The sequence below is a fragment of the Arachis duranensis genome, chromosome 7, assembly GCF_000817695.3.
Source record: "Arachis duranensis cultivar V14167 chromosome 7, aradu.V14167.gnm2.J7QH, whole genome shotgun sequence".
Lineage (NCBI taxonomy): Eukaryota > Viridiplantae > Streptophyta > Magnoliopsida > Fabales > Fabaceae > Arachis > Arachis duranensis.
In genome coordinates, this window is record NC_029778.3 from 10350837 (window position 1) to 10366711 (window position 15875).

Genomic DNA, 15875 nt, shown 5'->3' on the forward strand with positions numbered 1-15875 from the left:
CGGTGAGTGCGAGTAGGAGTTAAGGTAAAATTAGAATTTTTAATTTGAAAATTTAGGGTTAAAATTGGAATTTGATAATTTTAATAAAATTAGGATATATTGTATTAATTTAAAATATATTTTAATCTCTTAAAATTAATATCAATTTATTATTTGACTTTTAATCAAATATTTTAATTTAAAATATAAGATAATATAATTAATTTTTTTATTCATAAAACTTAAAACATTAAATTTTAAAATCTCAATTATTTAAATTATATAAAATTCTTATTCTTTTATAACTACTAAGTTTTATAATTTATATATAAAAAAATATCTAATAATTATAGAATTAAATAGAATTTTTATTTTAATTATTAACTATCCATAAACAGATAATCACTCGAGCACCGCATTAAGACCCTGCAAACAATCACAGATTTGAGTTATTACTCATTGGCTTTTAAAAATGACTTGTACTTATCAAAATTAAAAAGTCTAATATAATCTCATATATTAATTAATATCCAAAATTAATTCTTACTAATGTCTATTATAATATTTTTAAATCCTAAGTATTTTACCAAACACACTACCACTTATTGTTATTTGTGCTTATTGAAAGTCATTTTTAATTTAAATTATCAAACATAAAAGATAATTTTATAAAGTAATATTTATAAGCTACTTTTAAAATGTAAAAATTTTATCAAATTAAGCATAAGGGTTAGTTTTAGTGATTTATTTGAGTAAAAAAATTATTTTTATAAAAAAATAAATAATTTTTTTATAAAAAAATTATATGTTATTTAGAAAATAGAATTAAAATATGCTTTTAATATTTGAAATTTTTTTAAAAAAATTTATCTAAATATAAAATAATTTTTGTCTATTAATTTTTTTAAAATATAATTTTTTTAACCAGGTGATTGTATCTTTTCCCTTATGAATTTCTGTCTTCATATCTTTTCATAGTTAATTAGAAAGATATTTTATTAATATAAGATAACATATAATATCTTTTTAAGTTCAATTAAAAGATATACTATTAAATTTAAAATATGATTTAATTATTTTTTTGATGATATAATTTTAAAAATTGACACATTTAATTATAATTGATGTCAACTAAAAAGAGTAATTTTTATCTTAAATTTTTTTTTTTGAAAAATTAAAATAAAAAGATCACATAATTATTTTGAACCGAAACAAATTCAGGCAAAATCAAAACAAACATAAATTGTCATATTTCAATCTTTTTATTTTTTCAATCAATCCAATATATAAACTCTACTACCGCATTATTAAACCACTTACCTCAATAATCTTCTTAATTCTTTAATTATTTGTTTCTTTCTTTTTTAATCTTGAATATGACTTCAACAAATTTGCCTTCAAGTGCAAGCAAGAAGTTCGAACCTACAGATGAAGAACTCATTCAAGATTTTCTCCGTAACAAAATCAATGGGAGGCCTCTACCAAACTATGGAACCATTCTTGAAGGTGAATTGTTTGGTACAGAGAAGAATCCATGGGAAATTTGGGAAGAAAACGTTGAAAATTCTTATGACGGGAAGGACCTCTATTTCTTCACTACTCTGAAGAGGAAGTTCTCGACTAACAGCTTGAGGATGGTTCGCACCATCGGGTTGGGTTCTTGGGAAGATGAAGACATCGGAAAAGAGATTATGGCCAATAAAACTAACCAGCGCATTGGAATGAGGAAACGATATCGCTTTGAGAAGAGTGGTACTAGCCATGATGGTGGATGGATCTTGCATCAATATAGCACTGATTCTTCTTTGTTACCAAATCCTTCCAATGTAAGTATCATAATTTTGTGTATATTCTTTAACCAGTGTAACAGCCCTAGAAATCCAAGACAAAGCAAAAACTATAATTGAATTAAAACAAGAATATGAGAACTGTAGCAATGACAAAACAGAATGACGGTTCATTTTTATTATTAAAAAATATTTAAATACAAAAATGTAATTAAATAATTATATAAAATTTTTTATAATGTAATTTATTATTCAAATTATTTTAAGAAATAGATATTATAATTTTTATTCATAAATTTATACAAACACATAATATAAAGTATAAACAGTGAGGTATAAAATAACATAATCAAAATAGAAATAATAACATTATTCCCCTTATATATTTTACATTATTTCAATTTAATCGCTTAAATTTTATTTAAATTTTAAATGTTTGATGTTTGATTATATGATACTAAAGTAATGACAATGGATGATTTTTGTTGCATTTGTGGTCTTTATCTTAAATTTGTGTTTTATGTTTTCTGTGATTGTAAAGTCGTACACAAGATCTAAAAAGGTATAGATAATTCATTGAGTATGGATGCATTTTTTAGTAAATCTCTTTATTCATGGTTCCTGAAAAATTTATCGGCTCAATTTCATCACTAAAGTGTCTTTTGGCTCCTTATCTTTGTTTGCACAATCAATATCCTTTGGTTTTGCGGAACAAGTTTATCTTTGAGGTTGACCACTCTATGCAAGAATATTCTATTTGTTGGACAGCTCTCCATCTAGCTAAAGACTATCATTTTGTATAATTCAAACTTTTTTAAACTAAGAGTAGAGTTTGTTCCTTTTTTTAGAAATAAATCATATGGGTGCTCCTCTCTGGCCATTTTTCAAATTAAATACTAATGGTTCAGTAATAAAAGAAGGAATTGCGACTTGCAATGATATCATAAAGGATCATGATATCATAAAGGATCATGCTGATAAGTTTTTGGCATATTTCGGTACTAATTTGGATACTTGTTTCTATTACTCAAATTGAATTATGGAAAATTCTTCTTAGATTAGATTTGGCTATCAATCTTAGTATTCTTAACCTAAGTATTGATGTGGATTCAAATGTTGCTGCCCAAGTCTGGAGAATAATACTAATTTTCATTTTGCTAAATTTATTGATGTTACGATTCATTTCATATGTCACCGATTTACCAATTGAAAAAATTATCATAAATTTAGGAAAGCATATGCTTGTGCTGATTGATCGGCGGCACAAGGTTATAATATGCAGTTAGGATGCCATTTTTTCTTTAATTTACCTCTTGTTATTTTTTTATTTTATGACAGATGCCATTGGTATTTCTTTTTTGTAGAGTTGTTTCTATATAGTTTCTTGGACTTTAGCCTCGTTTCTTGTAAAAACAAAAGAGTATATACCCATTTTGGTCTTCAAAGAATTTCAGACTGGACACTTTAGTCCCCAACTAAAATTAATTACTTGATTGGTCTCTAACAATTAACTCCGTCAGTCACTTAGGTTTTTTACCCCGTTAATTCTAACGGAGGACAAAATAGTACCTGACAACTCTAACAGGGGACAAAATGGTCCCTGATATCCTCTGTTCGGAAATGACACTGTTCTCTTCCAATTTCCATCATATTTCGCATAACACTAACAGTCTAATACTGTAACTTCAAATTACACAATGCACACTCTATAAATTTAATGTTTACAAGAAAAAAATCCTCAACTTATTCTCAACCAATTTATACTTAGGAAATCAATGCCTATGTCTCTCAACTAGTTGTCGTCTTTGATGGATCTCATGAATCTAGACAGCAAGTCTGATTTGTTAAGACTCATCGTTGTTGTTGCTATCTGCCTCCTCCTCTACCCTAACATCTCCATGACTACATTGTCCACCACTTCGATCGCTTTCTTCAGCTTCTTCTCCGAACTAATGTTCAGTAATCGCTGCAGTTTTCATATAAGCGGCAACGATGACATTGCTCGTTGTAATAGCTTGGATGCGAGATCGAAGTTGTCTGCTAACTTGGACTCCGAAAAAGAAGAAATGAAGCACTCAGTGTCTATTTTCAAATGAGAATTTGCATATGGTGTCGAAGGAGAATCTTCTCATGATGTCCTGATGTCCAACAATCTATATTGCTTGTCAGAGAGTGGAGAAAGGCGTGTCCTTGGAGTAGTTATAGAACTTGGTCTTGAGGATGCCGTGGACGTTATCAAGGTTGGAGGTGATGTTATCAACGACGTGGAAGTGGATGCTTTTGGTGGGTGAAGTGCAGAGGAAGTGGATGTACCAGTCACAAAGATTTAGGAATTGTGTGGTCCATGACATGTTGAGGTAGGTGTGACACGTGTGACAATTACACTATGGCTTAATATTGGAACTAAAGAGAAGGAAGAAAAAGATGAAAAAGAAGACTCTGAAGGTGAAGAAGGAGAGTATGAATGTTAGGGTTATGCAAGATATGATAAAAATCGGGGAAGAACATTGTCATTTTCGAATAAAGGGGTCAGGGATCATTTTGTCCCTTGTTAGAGTTGTCAAGGATCATTTTGTCCCATGTTAGAATTTTCAGGGACCATTTTGTCTTCCGTTAAAGTTAACGGAGCCAAGGACCTAAGTGACTGACGGAATTAATTGTTAGGAACCAATCGAGTAATTAATTTTAGTTAGGGACTAAAATGTCTTGTTTAAAATTCTCTGAGAATCAAAATGGGTATATACTAAAAAAAAAATAAAAATTGAAGTTTGTTTTTATGAAAAAGAAATTAGAATTCAGTCCTCTCTTCTTATCTATGAAATTTTTCTTCTTCATTTACTATCAATAACTTAATTAAGAAGGCAAAAAATAGACAAAATAAATTCTTCGTAATATTATTATCATCATAAATTAAGGTTAGTAATTCTTTTTATTTTATCTGTGATAGTCATAAATTTCAAAATCTTTTATGTGAATGATAATTTTAAAATGTATATTAGAAATTATATTAAGTTTAAAATATGTTGCATGCTTATTTTTTTATGTTGAAGTGTTTGACCTATGTATTTTTAGGATTGAGTGAACTTATACCAAGACAAATTGGAATGTTTGTTTAATTTAATGCATGGTATGTGTTTTTTTTTAATAATGTGTTGAATGTGTGGGTTTGAAGAGGTTTTTGAGTGCAAGAATTTGAGTTTGTATTAACATTATTCAATCCTTTAGTTATTTTATGTATATGTTTTGGATTGAGTTTTTCTTGATACTAATAATCATATCTTTAATACTTTCTAAACCTCTATTGTATACAGCTTAAGCCATTAATTTCCTATACTTTTTCAAATTAATAGATCATTAAACTAATAATTAAAGCGATTCGATAGCCGATCCCATCATGAAAGAATTCAAATTAGTAAATTAGTTTGAAAATCCCAAAATACCCTAACAACTACACGAAATCCGTGATCTTCTCCCACAGCTCTATCAAACACCGTAACAGCAGCCACTTCCTTCACACTGCGGCTGTGCTTCTCTCTCGCCGCCGGTCAGATCTCTGCACCGATCTGCTCTCTTCTAGTTTTTTATTTTTTTGCCTCTCTCGTTATCTTGATTATTTGATTATTGAATATTGATGACTTGATCTGTTAAGGATATGGATTTTAAATTGTTTTGTTCATCTATCTATCTATTTTATTAGATTAGTCCCTGTCGCCACCACTGACAGCCTCCGCATACTCCTTCCCTCATCGGTGGCTGAGTTACTTGCTGCTGACCTGCTGCTCACTCCTTCCCTCCGCCGCAATCACCGCTTCTTCCTCGTGATCCAGGTGAGTTTTTTTTTTAAATCTTCCTTTGATGAATTTTTTATGTTATGATTTTATTTGTGTACTATGTTCCTATGATTTTTTAAGGATTCCAAAATTGTGCAATATGTTCTGTGTATATTGGGGTTATTATGTTTTTTTTTTATTTGTTCTTATGATTTTTTTATCATTCCAAATCTGTTCTTATGATTTATATTTGTGTAATCTGTTCTTATAATTTTTTAAGGATTCCAAATTTGTGCAATATGTTCGGGGTATGTTAGGGTTATTATGATTTTTTTTATCTTTCTTTGGTTTTTTCCTTTTTGTTTCTCTTGATTGTATTTACATTAGGGTTATATTTTCTTTTGCTGTTGAATGTGCAATCTGTTCTGTGTAATCTTTGCAATCTTTTCTATTTCTTGTGAATAGTGACACTGTCTAAGTAGATTATTGCGTTTGATGAATCTGGTGGTGGGCTTCGTTAAGGTGGTTTGTGTTTAGGAAGTGGTGGGTAATATGGTGGTTAGGTTGCTTTTGTATGGTTAAAGAGATGTGTGATGATTGTCATGATTCCTTGCATTGTGGTTACGTGTGTGTGTGTGTGCTCTAACTTATCCGTGTTTGGAAGGTTGTGGTTACTTGTGTTGAATCCAGGTTTTAAACTGTTTATGTAAGTGATTTTTGTGGATGTATGTTTCAGATGGCTATGAAGCCATGAGGGAGTTAAGGTAGAAGAACCTGAAGTTCTGGCATTCTCTCATATTGAGAGAACACTAAGAACCTTTTCCTTTGTTTCTTTTATGTATTAATAATGCTATTTTAATATTCTGTCAAGCAGATGAAAATTGCTGGATATAAAGCAGCTTTGGTCTTTACTCAGAAATCATTCAGATCTGATACAACATTTTCTAATTTGTGGCAGGTAGAAGAGTGAAAGAGAAAAGGATTGGAGTCATTTGTACAAAATGCTTCAGCACCAAATTGTGCAATCCCCTGCTAGGCTAGGCCTCACAAACCCGAATTCACCATCCATTCCGAATCCTACTCCCCCAAAGCTCCCTCCCTCACAGAGCCATCATCACCAGCCCCACCTAGACCGCCACGCAGCTGGCCCTTCTGCAGCTCTGCTCTCTCTTCTCCCACCTCTCCCTCGAGCACAAGCACTTCTTCAACAAATGGCTTCCTTAACTTCTAAGCTCTTTGAAGTTTCACCCAACAGGTCGCTTTGGGTCACTGCATTCCGAGGATCCATCCCCACCTTCCTTTCTACCCAAGGCCAAGCTCATTCATCTACCCCACATGATTCTTCTCCTTCCACAACCAAAGAAGTTATTTCACAATTCACTATTCTTCAAACTCAGATCTTTGAAGCTGTCGCTGAACTCCAAGAGATTCTTGATCTGCAAGATGCTAAGCAGAAGATTGATCGGGAAATTCGCTCAAAAGATTCAGCACTTCTTGCATTTGCCAACAAACTCAAAGATGCTGAGCGGTGTCTCGACATTCTTGTTGATGATTACTCTGATTATCGCCGCAGCACCAAGAGGTTGAAATCAGGAGATGACAGTGAAGATGATTCTTTGACATCCTCAACTGTCTCATCCCAGCTGAAGCTATCAGATATATTATCATATGCTCACCGGATAAGTTATACAACCTTTGCGCCACCAGAATTTGGAGCTGGGCAAGCTCCTTTGCGTGGTGCACTGCCACCTGCGCCACAAGAGGAGCAAATGAGAGCTTCACAGTTATATAACTTTGCTGACCTTGATGTTGGATTGCCTAAAGTTGTTGAAACGAAAGAGAAAACAATTGAGGCTATTATTGAGCCTCCACCTCCACAGCAAGTGGATACCAATTTGTCTGCAATTCAAGGGTTGCTTCCACCAAATTTTACAGTTCCGCCTGGCTGGAAGCCTGGAATGCCTGTGCAATTGCCTATTGATCTTCCACTTCCCCCACCTGGGTGGAAACCTGGGGATCCTGTGCCATTGCCACCCATGGACTCACTTCCTGCACCAAGGTTTGAGCAGCAACAAGTACCCCATCACATCCCTCAGCCTAAGCAACCTGAAGTCATTCAAGTGCAGCATGTTAATTTGGATCTTGATGGTAGTGATAGTAGCGATTACAGCAGTGATGAAGCCAGCTCCGATGATGAAGATTGAGAAAATGATGAAGCTCATTAGCTCAAACTGACTATTGTACAGGTAAAAACTTTTGTTATGTATTTGTAGGGTTAACACCGTATATTTGTCCTTGAATTATAGTCTTTACCAAAATAAGACCTAAAACTTGCACCCCAGTATATTTTAGTCTTGTGTTGTTCTTTAAAATGTGTCTTTATAATATTGACATAATATAGAATAACATTTTAGCCAACTAGGCTTCAAAGTTTTGCCATATTTCCTCCAACTCCCTTCCCGGCTTCCATTTCTACCCTTCCTCTGCAATCAGGAGTAAGACCATCCCCAACTAGTTCGCATGTTTGTCATGGTTTCACTATTTGCCACCGTTGCAGAACAAGCATTAATTTAACCAGCACCTATTTTGAAGAGGTGGCAATTGCTACAGCAGCCCCATCTTCTGTTTAAACATTTCTAGCATTTGAAAGTGTTATTCCCATTTCATTCCTTTTTGGTCTTCGAAGTCACTTTCTTTTTTTTTCCTCTCCGCAACTTGAGATCCCCACTGATGTGACCCCTAATGATCAGAATCCTCTTACTAATCCTTGTTAGTTGCTTTTTCAAGGCCCAACTTGTGAGTTTTTTTATAAACACTTTTTTTGCGTACTTTTGTGGATGCTAATCCTTTTCTAAAGATTTAACAACTTTTTGAATACATTTTTATAGATATTTCTGTTTAAGTTGTTATCTTAACTGTTGCAAAGCTTTATGAAAAGCTTACTGAGAGTGATTACCTTTTGAGAGTTTTAACTCAGAATTTGTTTTTAAGTATAGGATTTTTTCATTGCTATACTCAAATGACTGTCTTTTTTTTGGAAGTCGGCTTTTTAGAACTTTTATTTTGGAACTTTTTTCCATTCTGGGGCCCGGACATTGTCCAACTTATACGTCGTGAAACACGGTCTTTTATGATCGATGTGTATAACCTCTTTAGGCCGACTTGTGCCTCGTCGCTTTATCTTGCCGACCATTTAGGTCGGACAACTGATTTTCGTATTTTTCGAGCTTAAGTCGGCACATGTCGTAGAATAAACAATGGAATTTAAGAATACTTTATTAATGAAGAATAATTTACAAAATTCTTTTGCTACTAAGGGTGGTAAATTTTCTTCCCCCTAGCACTCGCATTGATGCCTCGTTAAAACCCCTTTAGGAAAATCCTTTTCGAAAAAAAACCATGAAGTCGAGAAAAACAGTACACCAGGGAGTGAGGTGCACCTCTAGCTATAATATCTCTTCATGTTGCATGTGTGCCATGTCCTAGGAAGCCTGGTCTCTTGCAGGTCGGACACCTTGTAGTAGCCTTTTTCGAAGACTTCAACTATCTTGAAAGGTCCTTTCCAATTGGCAGCGAGCTTCCCGTCTCCCGACTTATTTGTCTCGATGTCACTCCTTATCAGGACTAAGTCGTTTGTGGTGAAGCTTTTTCTAATGACCTTCTTATTATATCTTGCCGACATTCTTTGTTTTAGCGCAGCTTCCCTTATCCGCTCCTGTTCTCGAATTTCTGGGAGGAGCTCGAGCTCCTCTTTCTGAGCTTGTATGTTTCCTACCTTATCATAAAATCTCATCCTTGGGCTTTGTTCATTGACTTCAATGGAGATTATAGCTTCTATCCTGTATGCAAGTCGGAATGGAGTTTACCCACTTGTCAAATGAGGAGTTGTTCGATAAGCCCACAGGACTTATGGAAGTTCATCTGCCCATGCTCCCTTTGCGTCTTGTAGTCTTTTCTTTAATCTGGCTAATATGACTTTATTAGTTGCATCTGCTTACCCATTAGCTTGGGAATGCTCCACCGACGTGAACTGATGTTTGATCTTCATACTCGCCACTAAGCTCCTGAAAGTTGAGTCGGTAAACTGAATACCAATTTCTGTGGTGATGGAATGTGGTACCCCAAATCGAGTAATAATATTCCTATACAAGAATTTTTGATTTTTTTAGGCTTTGATAGTAGCTAGTGGTTCAGCTTCAATCCACTTGGTGAAGTAATCCACTCCCACGACGAGGTACTTGATTTGTCATGGGGCTTGGGAGAAAAGCCTAAGTATGTCCAGCCCCCATTTTGCAAAAGGCCATGGGGAGGTTACACTGATGAGTTCTTCGGGGGTAGCGATGTGGAAGTTAGCGTTCATCTGACACGGTGGGTATTTTTTTGACAAAGTCGGTTGCATCTTTTTGTAAGATCGGCCAAAAGAACCCGACTCATATTACTTTCCTAGCTAGTGATCGGGTTCCGAGATGATTCCCGTATATGCCATTGTGTATCTCTTCCAAGAATTCTTCAGTTCTACAAGTTGAAACACACTTTAGCAAGGGTGTTTATATCCCTCTTCTATAGAGGACATTGTGTAGCAAAGTATAGTTTTGTGCTTCCCTTTGAATTCTTTTCGCCTCATTTTATTCCTCGAGGAGGATGTCGAATTTCATATATTTGATGAGGGTAGTCATCCATCCGAGGTTCATATCGGAGATGGGTAATATGTCTGACTTATTGTCCGATTTGCTGACTGATGGCTCTTGGAGAGTCTCTTGAATCAAACTTCTATTATTTCTCCCTGGCTTTGTACTTGTCAGTTTGGAAAAGGCGTCAGCTCGACTATTAAGCTCTCTAGTTATATGTCGGAACTAAGTGTCATGAAATTGTTCGAGTTGTTCAACTATTTTTTCTACCTACCTTTTCATATTGGGGTCCATCGCTTGATATTCACCATTGATTTGAGAAGTTACTAGATGAGAATCACTAAAGACTACGACCTTTGTTGCTCCAACTTCTTTAGCAAGTTTTAAGCCTGCAATCGTACCTTCGTACTCGACCTGGTTGTTAGAAGCGAAAAATTCAAATTTTAAGGAGAGCTCTATTTGAGTCCCTTTTTCGTTGACTAAGATGATGCCTGTGCCACTTTCGACGTTATTGGAGGACCCGTCTACATATAGGCTCCAAGTTTTTGGGACTCCATCCTTGTCTTCAGTGTATTCTTCTAGAAAGTTGGTGAGATATTGGGTCTTAATGGTTATTCGAGTTTCATACTTCATGTCAAACTCGGACAACTTTATGGCCCATTATACCATCCAGCCTGCTATGTCTATTTCCTGGAGTATTTGCTTCATAGGTTGGTTAGTTCAGACTTTTATGGTGTGTGCGTGAAAGTAAGGTCGGAGTCTTCTAGAAACCAGAATTAAAGCATATGCAAACTTTTCAATTTTTTGGTACCTTAATTCTGGTCCTTGTAAGGCTTTGCTGGCAAAGTAGATGGGGTGTTGTCCATCTTCATCCTCCCATATCAGCGCTGAAGCTACCGCTTTGTCAGTAACAGCTAAGTATAAGACAAGTTCCTCCCCTATCTTCGGCCGAGTAAGGATGGGCGGTTGACTTAAATAGTTTTTGAACTCTTGAAAAGCTTCTTCACATTCTGGAGTCCATTTGAATTAGCATTCTTTTTTTAGTAGTGAAAAAAGGGGCAAGGATCTTAAAGCTGACCCTGCCAAAAATCTGGATAGCGCTGTAAGTCGGTCATTCAACTGTTGGACTTCTTTTAAGCAGGTTGGACTCCTCATATCTAAGATAGCTCTGCACTTGTCGGATAGAAGATTTGCATCTTCTATTATCATATTAAATACTTGTGAGAGATCGGATAGAAGATTTGCATCTTCCTTGGTTTTCACCAGCATGTTATCTACATATACATCCATTAATTTTCTAAGGTGAGGTGCAAACATTTTGTTCATCAATCTCTGATATGTAGCTCCTGCATTTTTTAAACCAAATGGCATAACCACGTAGCAGTTATTCGCTCTTGGAGTGATAAACAATGTCTTCTCCTTATTCGACTTGAACATTGGGATTTGATTATATCCCGAGTATGCATCCATAAAAGATAAGTATTGGTACCCTGAAGATGAATCTACTAAAGCATCAATATTGGGTAGAGAGTATGGATTCTTTGGGCAAGTTTTATTGAGGTCAGTGTAGCCAATGCACATTCTCCACTTCCCATTTTGCTTTTTTACCAGCACAACATTAACCATGATGGGTATTTTACTTCCCTTATGAACCCGGCTTCTAGCAATGTTTGAACTTATTCTTCAACCACTTGAGCTTGTTTAGGCTCGAGTTTATGCCTTTTTTGCTTGACAGGTTGTGATCCGGGGTACACAACGAGCTTATGGGCTATGAGTTCGGGATCAATTCCAGGCATATCAGATGCTTTCCAGGTGAAGAGGTCAGAATTTTCGCATAGGAGCTTAATGAGATCTTCCTTCAAATCTGTCCCTAGGTTTGCTCTTATGTTAGTGGTTTTTCAGACCTCATTCCCGATCTGCACTTCTTCCGTCTTTCTTTCAGGTTGTGGTCTTAGGTCATCTCTGCCACGAATTCCACCGGGTTCAATTGAATTGACTTCTTTACCTTTACCACGCATATTTAAGCTTTTATTGTAGCATTTTCTTGCTAATTTTTTATCCCCTTTTACAGTAGCAATCCCTTCCTGCGTTGGAAATTTTATGCAGAGGTGAAGGGTGGAGACAATAGCCCCTAGTCGGTTCAGCGTTGTCCGACCTATTAAGGCGTTGTAGGTTGAAGCTACATCAACAACAATGTAGTTGATGCTCAGGGTTTTGGATCTCATCCCTTTAGCGAAGGTAGTGTCTAGGGAAATGAGGCCCAATGGCCTGATAGGCATATCCCCTAGCCCAAAGAGGGTGTCAGGGTATGCCTTTAGTTCTGTTTCTTCCAATCCTAGTTTTTTGAAAGCAGGTTTGAATAGAATGTCAGCTGAGCTTTCTTGATATACCAAGGACCTATGAAGATTTGCATTAGCAAGTATCATGGTAATTACCACGGGGTCATCATGTCCGGGTAATATACCTTGTACATCTTCTTTTTTAAAAGAAATGGTAGGATCGGAAAATCAGGAATTTCTTTCTTCACTTGGTAGACTTCTTTTAGGTGTCTCTTTCGGAACGACTTAGTTAGTCTGCCTTCGGCAAATTCACCTACTATCATGTGCATATGTCTTTTTAGAGTTCGGGTGGGCCGATCTCTTTGGCCAGTGTCTTCGTCGTCCCTTTTCCTCTTTTTCTGACTGTCTGACCTTTCTATGAGATATTTATCCAACCGACCTTCTCTGGACAGTTTTTCTATCACATTTTTTAGGTCCTAATAGTCAATGGTAGAATGTTCGGTACTCACAATATTTAGTACGACTTCTACTCCTCTTATTTTTAATTGGACGAGGAGGGAGAAGTTTTTCGGTATGGCAAATTTTTCTATAAACATCCACAAAAAAAACTCGCAGTGGGGTGTAATTGTGGTACCTCCTCGATTTCTCCGGGTTGTATTCTTTCTCTTCTTGGGATCTTTCTCCTTTTCTCGAGCTTGATAAGGATGTGTTTGTCTGAAATTAGGTTCTCATAGCCTGGCATTTTCCTCCATATTGATGTACTTTTTGGCTCGCTCTTGTACTTCATTTAAAAAGGTCGGATGCCGCTTTGAGATAGAATGGTAGAAAGGCCCTTCTCGGAGACCATTGACTAACCCCATTTTACTGCTTCTTTGGGTAAGTTTTGGATCTCCAGGCATACCTTGTTGAATCTCTCTATGTAATCTCTGCGGGATTCTCCAGTCTCTTGTTTGACTCCTAGCAGACTAGGTGCATGTTTAACCTTGTCCTCTTGAATTGAAAATCCGGTGAGAAATTTCCTTGCAAGGTCGTTAAAGCTAGTGACTGACCTAGGTGGCAAGCTACCAAACCACTTCATGGCCGACTTGGTAAGGGTTGTTGGGAAGGCCTTGTAACGGGTCGCATTTGAGGCGTCAGCCAAATACATCCGACTCTTGAAATTACTCAAATGGTGCCTCGGATTGGTCGTTCGATCATAAATGCTCATATCGGGGCTTTTAAAGTTTCTAAGAACCTTTGTCCGCAAGATGTCTTCGATGAAAGAGTCTTTTCCTCCAAGTGGGGTGTCTTCCCCAACTGCGCGTCGGTTCCTACTTCGAAGGTCGGATTCCAGTTTTAAGAACTTTTCTTCCAATTCTCTTCGTCGTTTAATTTCTTTCCTCATATTTTTCTCTGCCTCTCTTTGTCGCTCTATCTCTTGATTGAGTTGTTCGAGTCGGCTGTGGTGTCCGTGCAGTAGTCCCATAAGTTCCGTAGAATAGGATTGATCTTCATCCTTTGGGTGGTGAATCTCATAATGAATTCTTCTACGAGGAGGGTTTTCTGAGGTGCCTTCACCATGTGGTTCTTTTGTTCTCTAAGGGGGTATCACGATGGCTTGGTCATCGTTGCCTACATTTTGGTGCTCTAGTTCTGATTCGGACATTGTATGTCCGTCTTCAAAGTGATCGTCTGCCATGGGGTGTTAACTTCCAGGTCTCTGGCAACGACGCCAATATTTCGTGGGTTACCTGAAACTGGGTTGAACTCAGACTCCGAGTGAGGCTGTGCCCGACTAATCTCGCGCCGAGGTATCGCCGTCCGAGTTCCTCGTGAGGAGGTGGGGTGTCAGTGTATTTGGATCTTAAGTATACCTGAGGGGTGTCAATGTATTTATAGGTGATGAACCAATAACTACCGTTGGAGTGGCTCCACTATTGGTGGTGGATAACCATCCCCTTTAAGTAGAGGTTGTTGAGATCTCTCATCTAGAAGTAGGTGTGAGATAATAGGCGTTAGTTATAACTCTTTTAGAGGGGAAGTAATCATTTTGTAGCATTCAGTCCGACCTCTGAAAAAGTTGATTATCCAATAGCTGTCTTCTGGGCTTTCTCTGATTTGAACCTGGCTTATATTTTAGGCCAAGATATGAATGCATGTATTTTGCAAAATTTAGAATAATTATGTAGTTTGGAGTAGCAATCTTGTTAAAAAAATTATAGTAACCTATGTTTGCTAAACTAAATTAAAGGTAATTTTTAATAAACACAAACAACAATAATTTGTGTTTAATAAATTATTTTTAAATTTAAAATAATCATAATAGATATAAATAACAAAAATTAATTGTGAATTAAAATTTGATATTAATAATTTAATTAAGAATAAATATAAATATTAATTAATATATAATTTATATTATTATCTTTTTAAATTTCAAAAAGCACAAACCAATTTTAAAAAATATCTCTTTAGATATTTTAAAAAGTATCGCTAATTTTTAAAAAAGAAGTATAGAAAGTCAATGGAGTACCTATACAATATGTATAATGGGGGTATAGAGATATTTGATTCAGTAAGATATCGGATATTTATTATCCTTGATATCCGGATGGTTATTCTGGATAATATAGATGTATTGTGTTTGAGAAATTAATAGTATTTTATTTTAGAACTTCATTTTTTAACTCATATTAAGTCAAATAAATAGCTTATTGTACACATTATACAAAAACTCTTTGACTCTCTAACGAAATTCTTTTTTAAAATTACAAATACAAATGTATAGTTCTTTTATTTCCAACATACAAAGTAATATATTTGTGTTTTATAAAATTATCAACCCCTCTTCAACAAATTTTACCGAGCTTAATATATATGCTTCGTAAACAAAGGTAACAATTATTCATATGTATCGTTATGAGATAATATTAATACTATATACGATTATATTTATGAAATTTAATTATTTAATATAAGTTTGTAAGTTGATAGTACATTACTTCTTTTTTTGATTTCATTCCTTCCAAGTTCCAACCACTCACCGTGGAGGAGCACCGCCGTGCGTGGCCACCACGCTCCGCTCTCATTCTTACAACTCAAGGCAGACGCTCCTTTCTCCCGCACTGCAAGTACCAATAATTTTTCTTTTCATAATGAATTTAATTAATCAGAAAGTACTTTAAAACCGTTAATTAAAAGTGTAAAAGTAAAAGTTTATATTTTATAATATATTTATTATTGGAAAGATATAAGAAATTCTTTATTATAAAAAATTATTATTTGTGTTATTAGTAATAAGTGTCAAAGATTTTGTTAAACAGTGTCGAAAAATATTGGTTAAAATAATAAAATTAAAAGTTTATTTTTCATCAATATATTCAATTCATAAAAAATTATATTTAATTTACTTTTTATTAAAACTTTCTTTAGGTGAAAAAAAAAACACTTGTA

General features: G+C 35.2%; 2 protein-coding genes across 2 annotated transcripts in view; both read left to right on the plus strand.

Moving 5' to 3' along the window:
* Nucleotides 1-5470: 5470 nt before the first annotated feature.
* The window catches only part of LOC107457696 (mediator of RNA polymerase II transcription subunit 4), a 39692-nt gene continuing 29287 nt past the window's right edge, over nucleotides 5471-15875 (plus strand). The window contains exon 1 of the mRNA XM_052252124.1: nucleotides 5471-5593. The gene's annotated coding sequence lies outside the window, so the exon portion shown is untranslated. The remainder of the gene's footprint in view (nucleotides 5594-15875) is intronic.
* The window catches only part of LOC107457690 (mediator of RNA polymerase II transcription subunit 4-like), a 39683-nt gene continuing 29278 nt past the window's right edge, over nucleotides 5471-15875 (plus strand). The window contains exons 1-2 of the mRNA XM_021127405.2: nucleotides 5471-5593; nucleotides 6495-7782. Of these exons, the coding sequence (XP_020983064.1) occupies nucleotides 6538-7740 (1203 nt within the window). The 5' untranslated portion in view covers nucleotides 5471-5593; nucleotides 6495-6537 and the 3' untranslated portion in view covers nucleotides 7741-7782. The remainder of the gene's footprint in view (nucleotides 5594-6494; nucleotides 7783-15875) is intronic.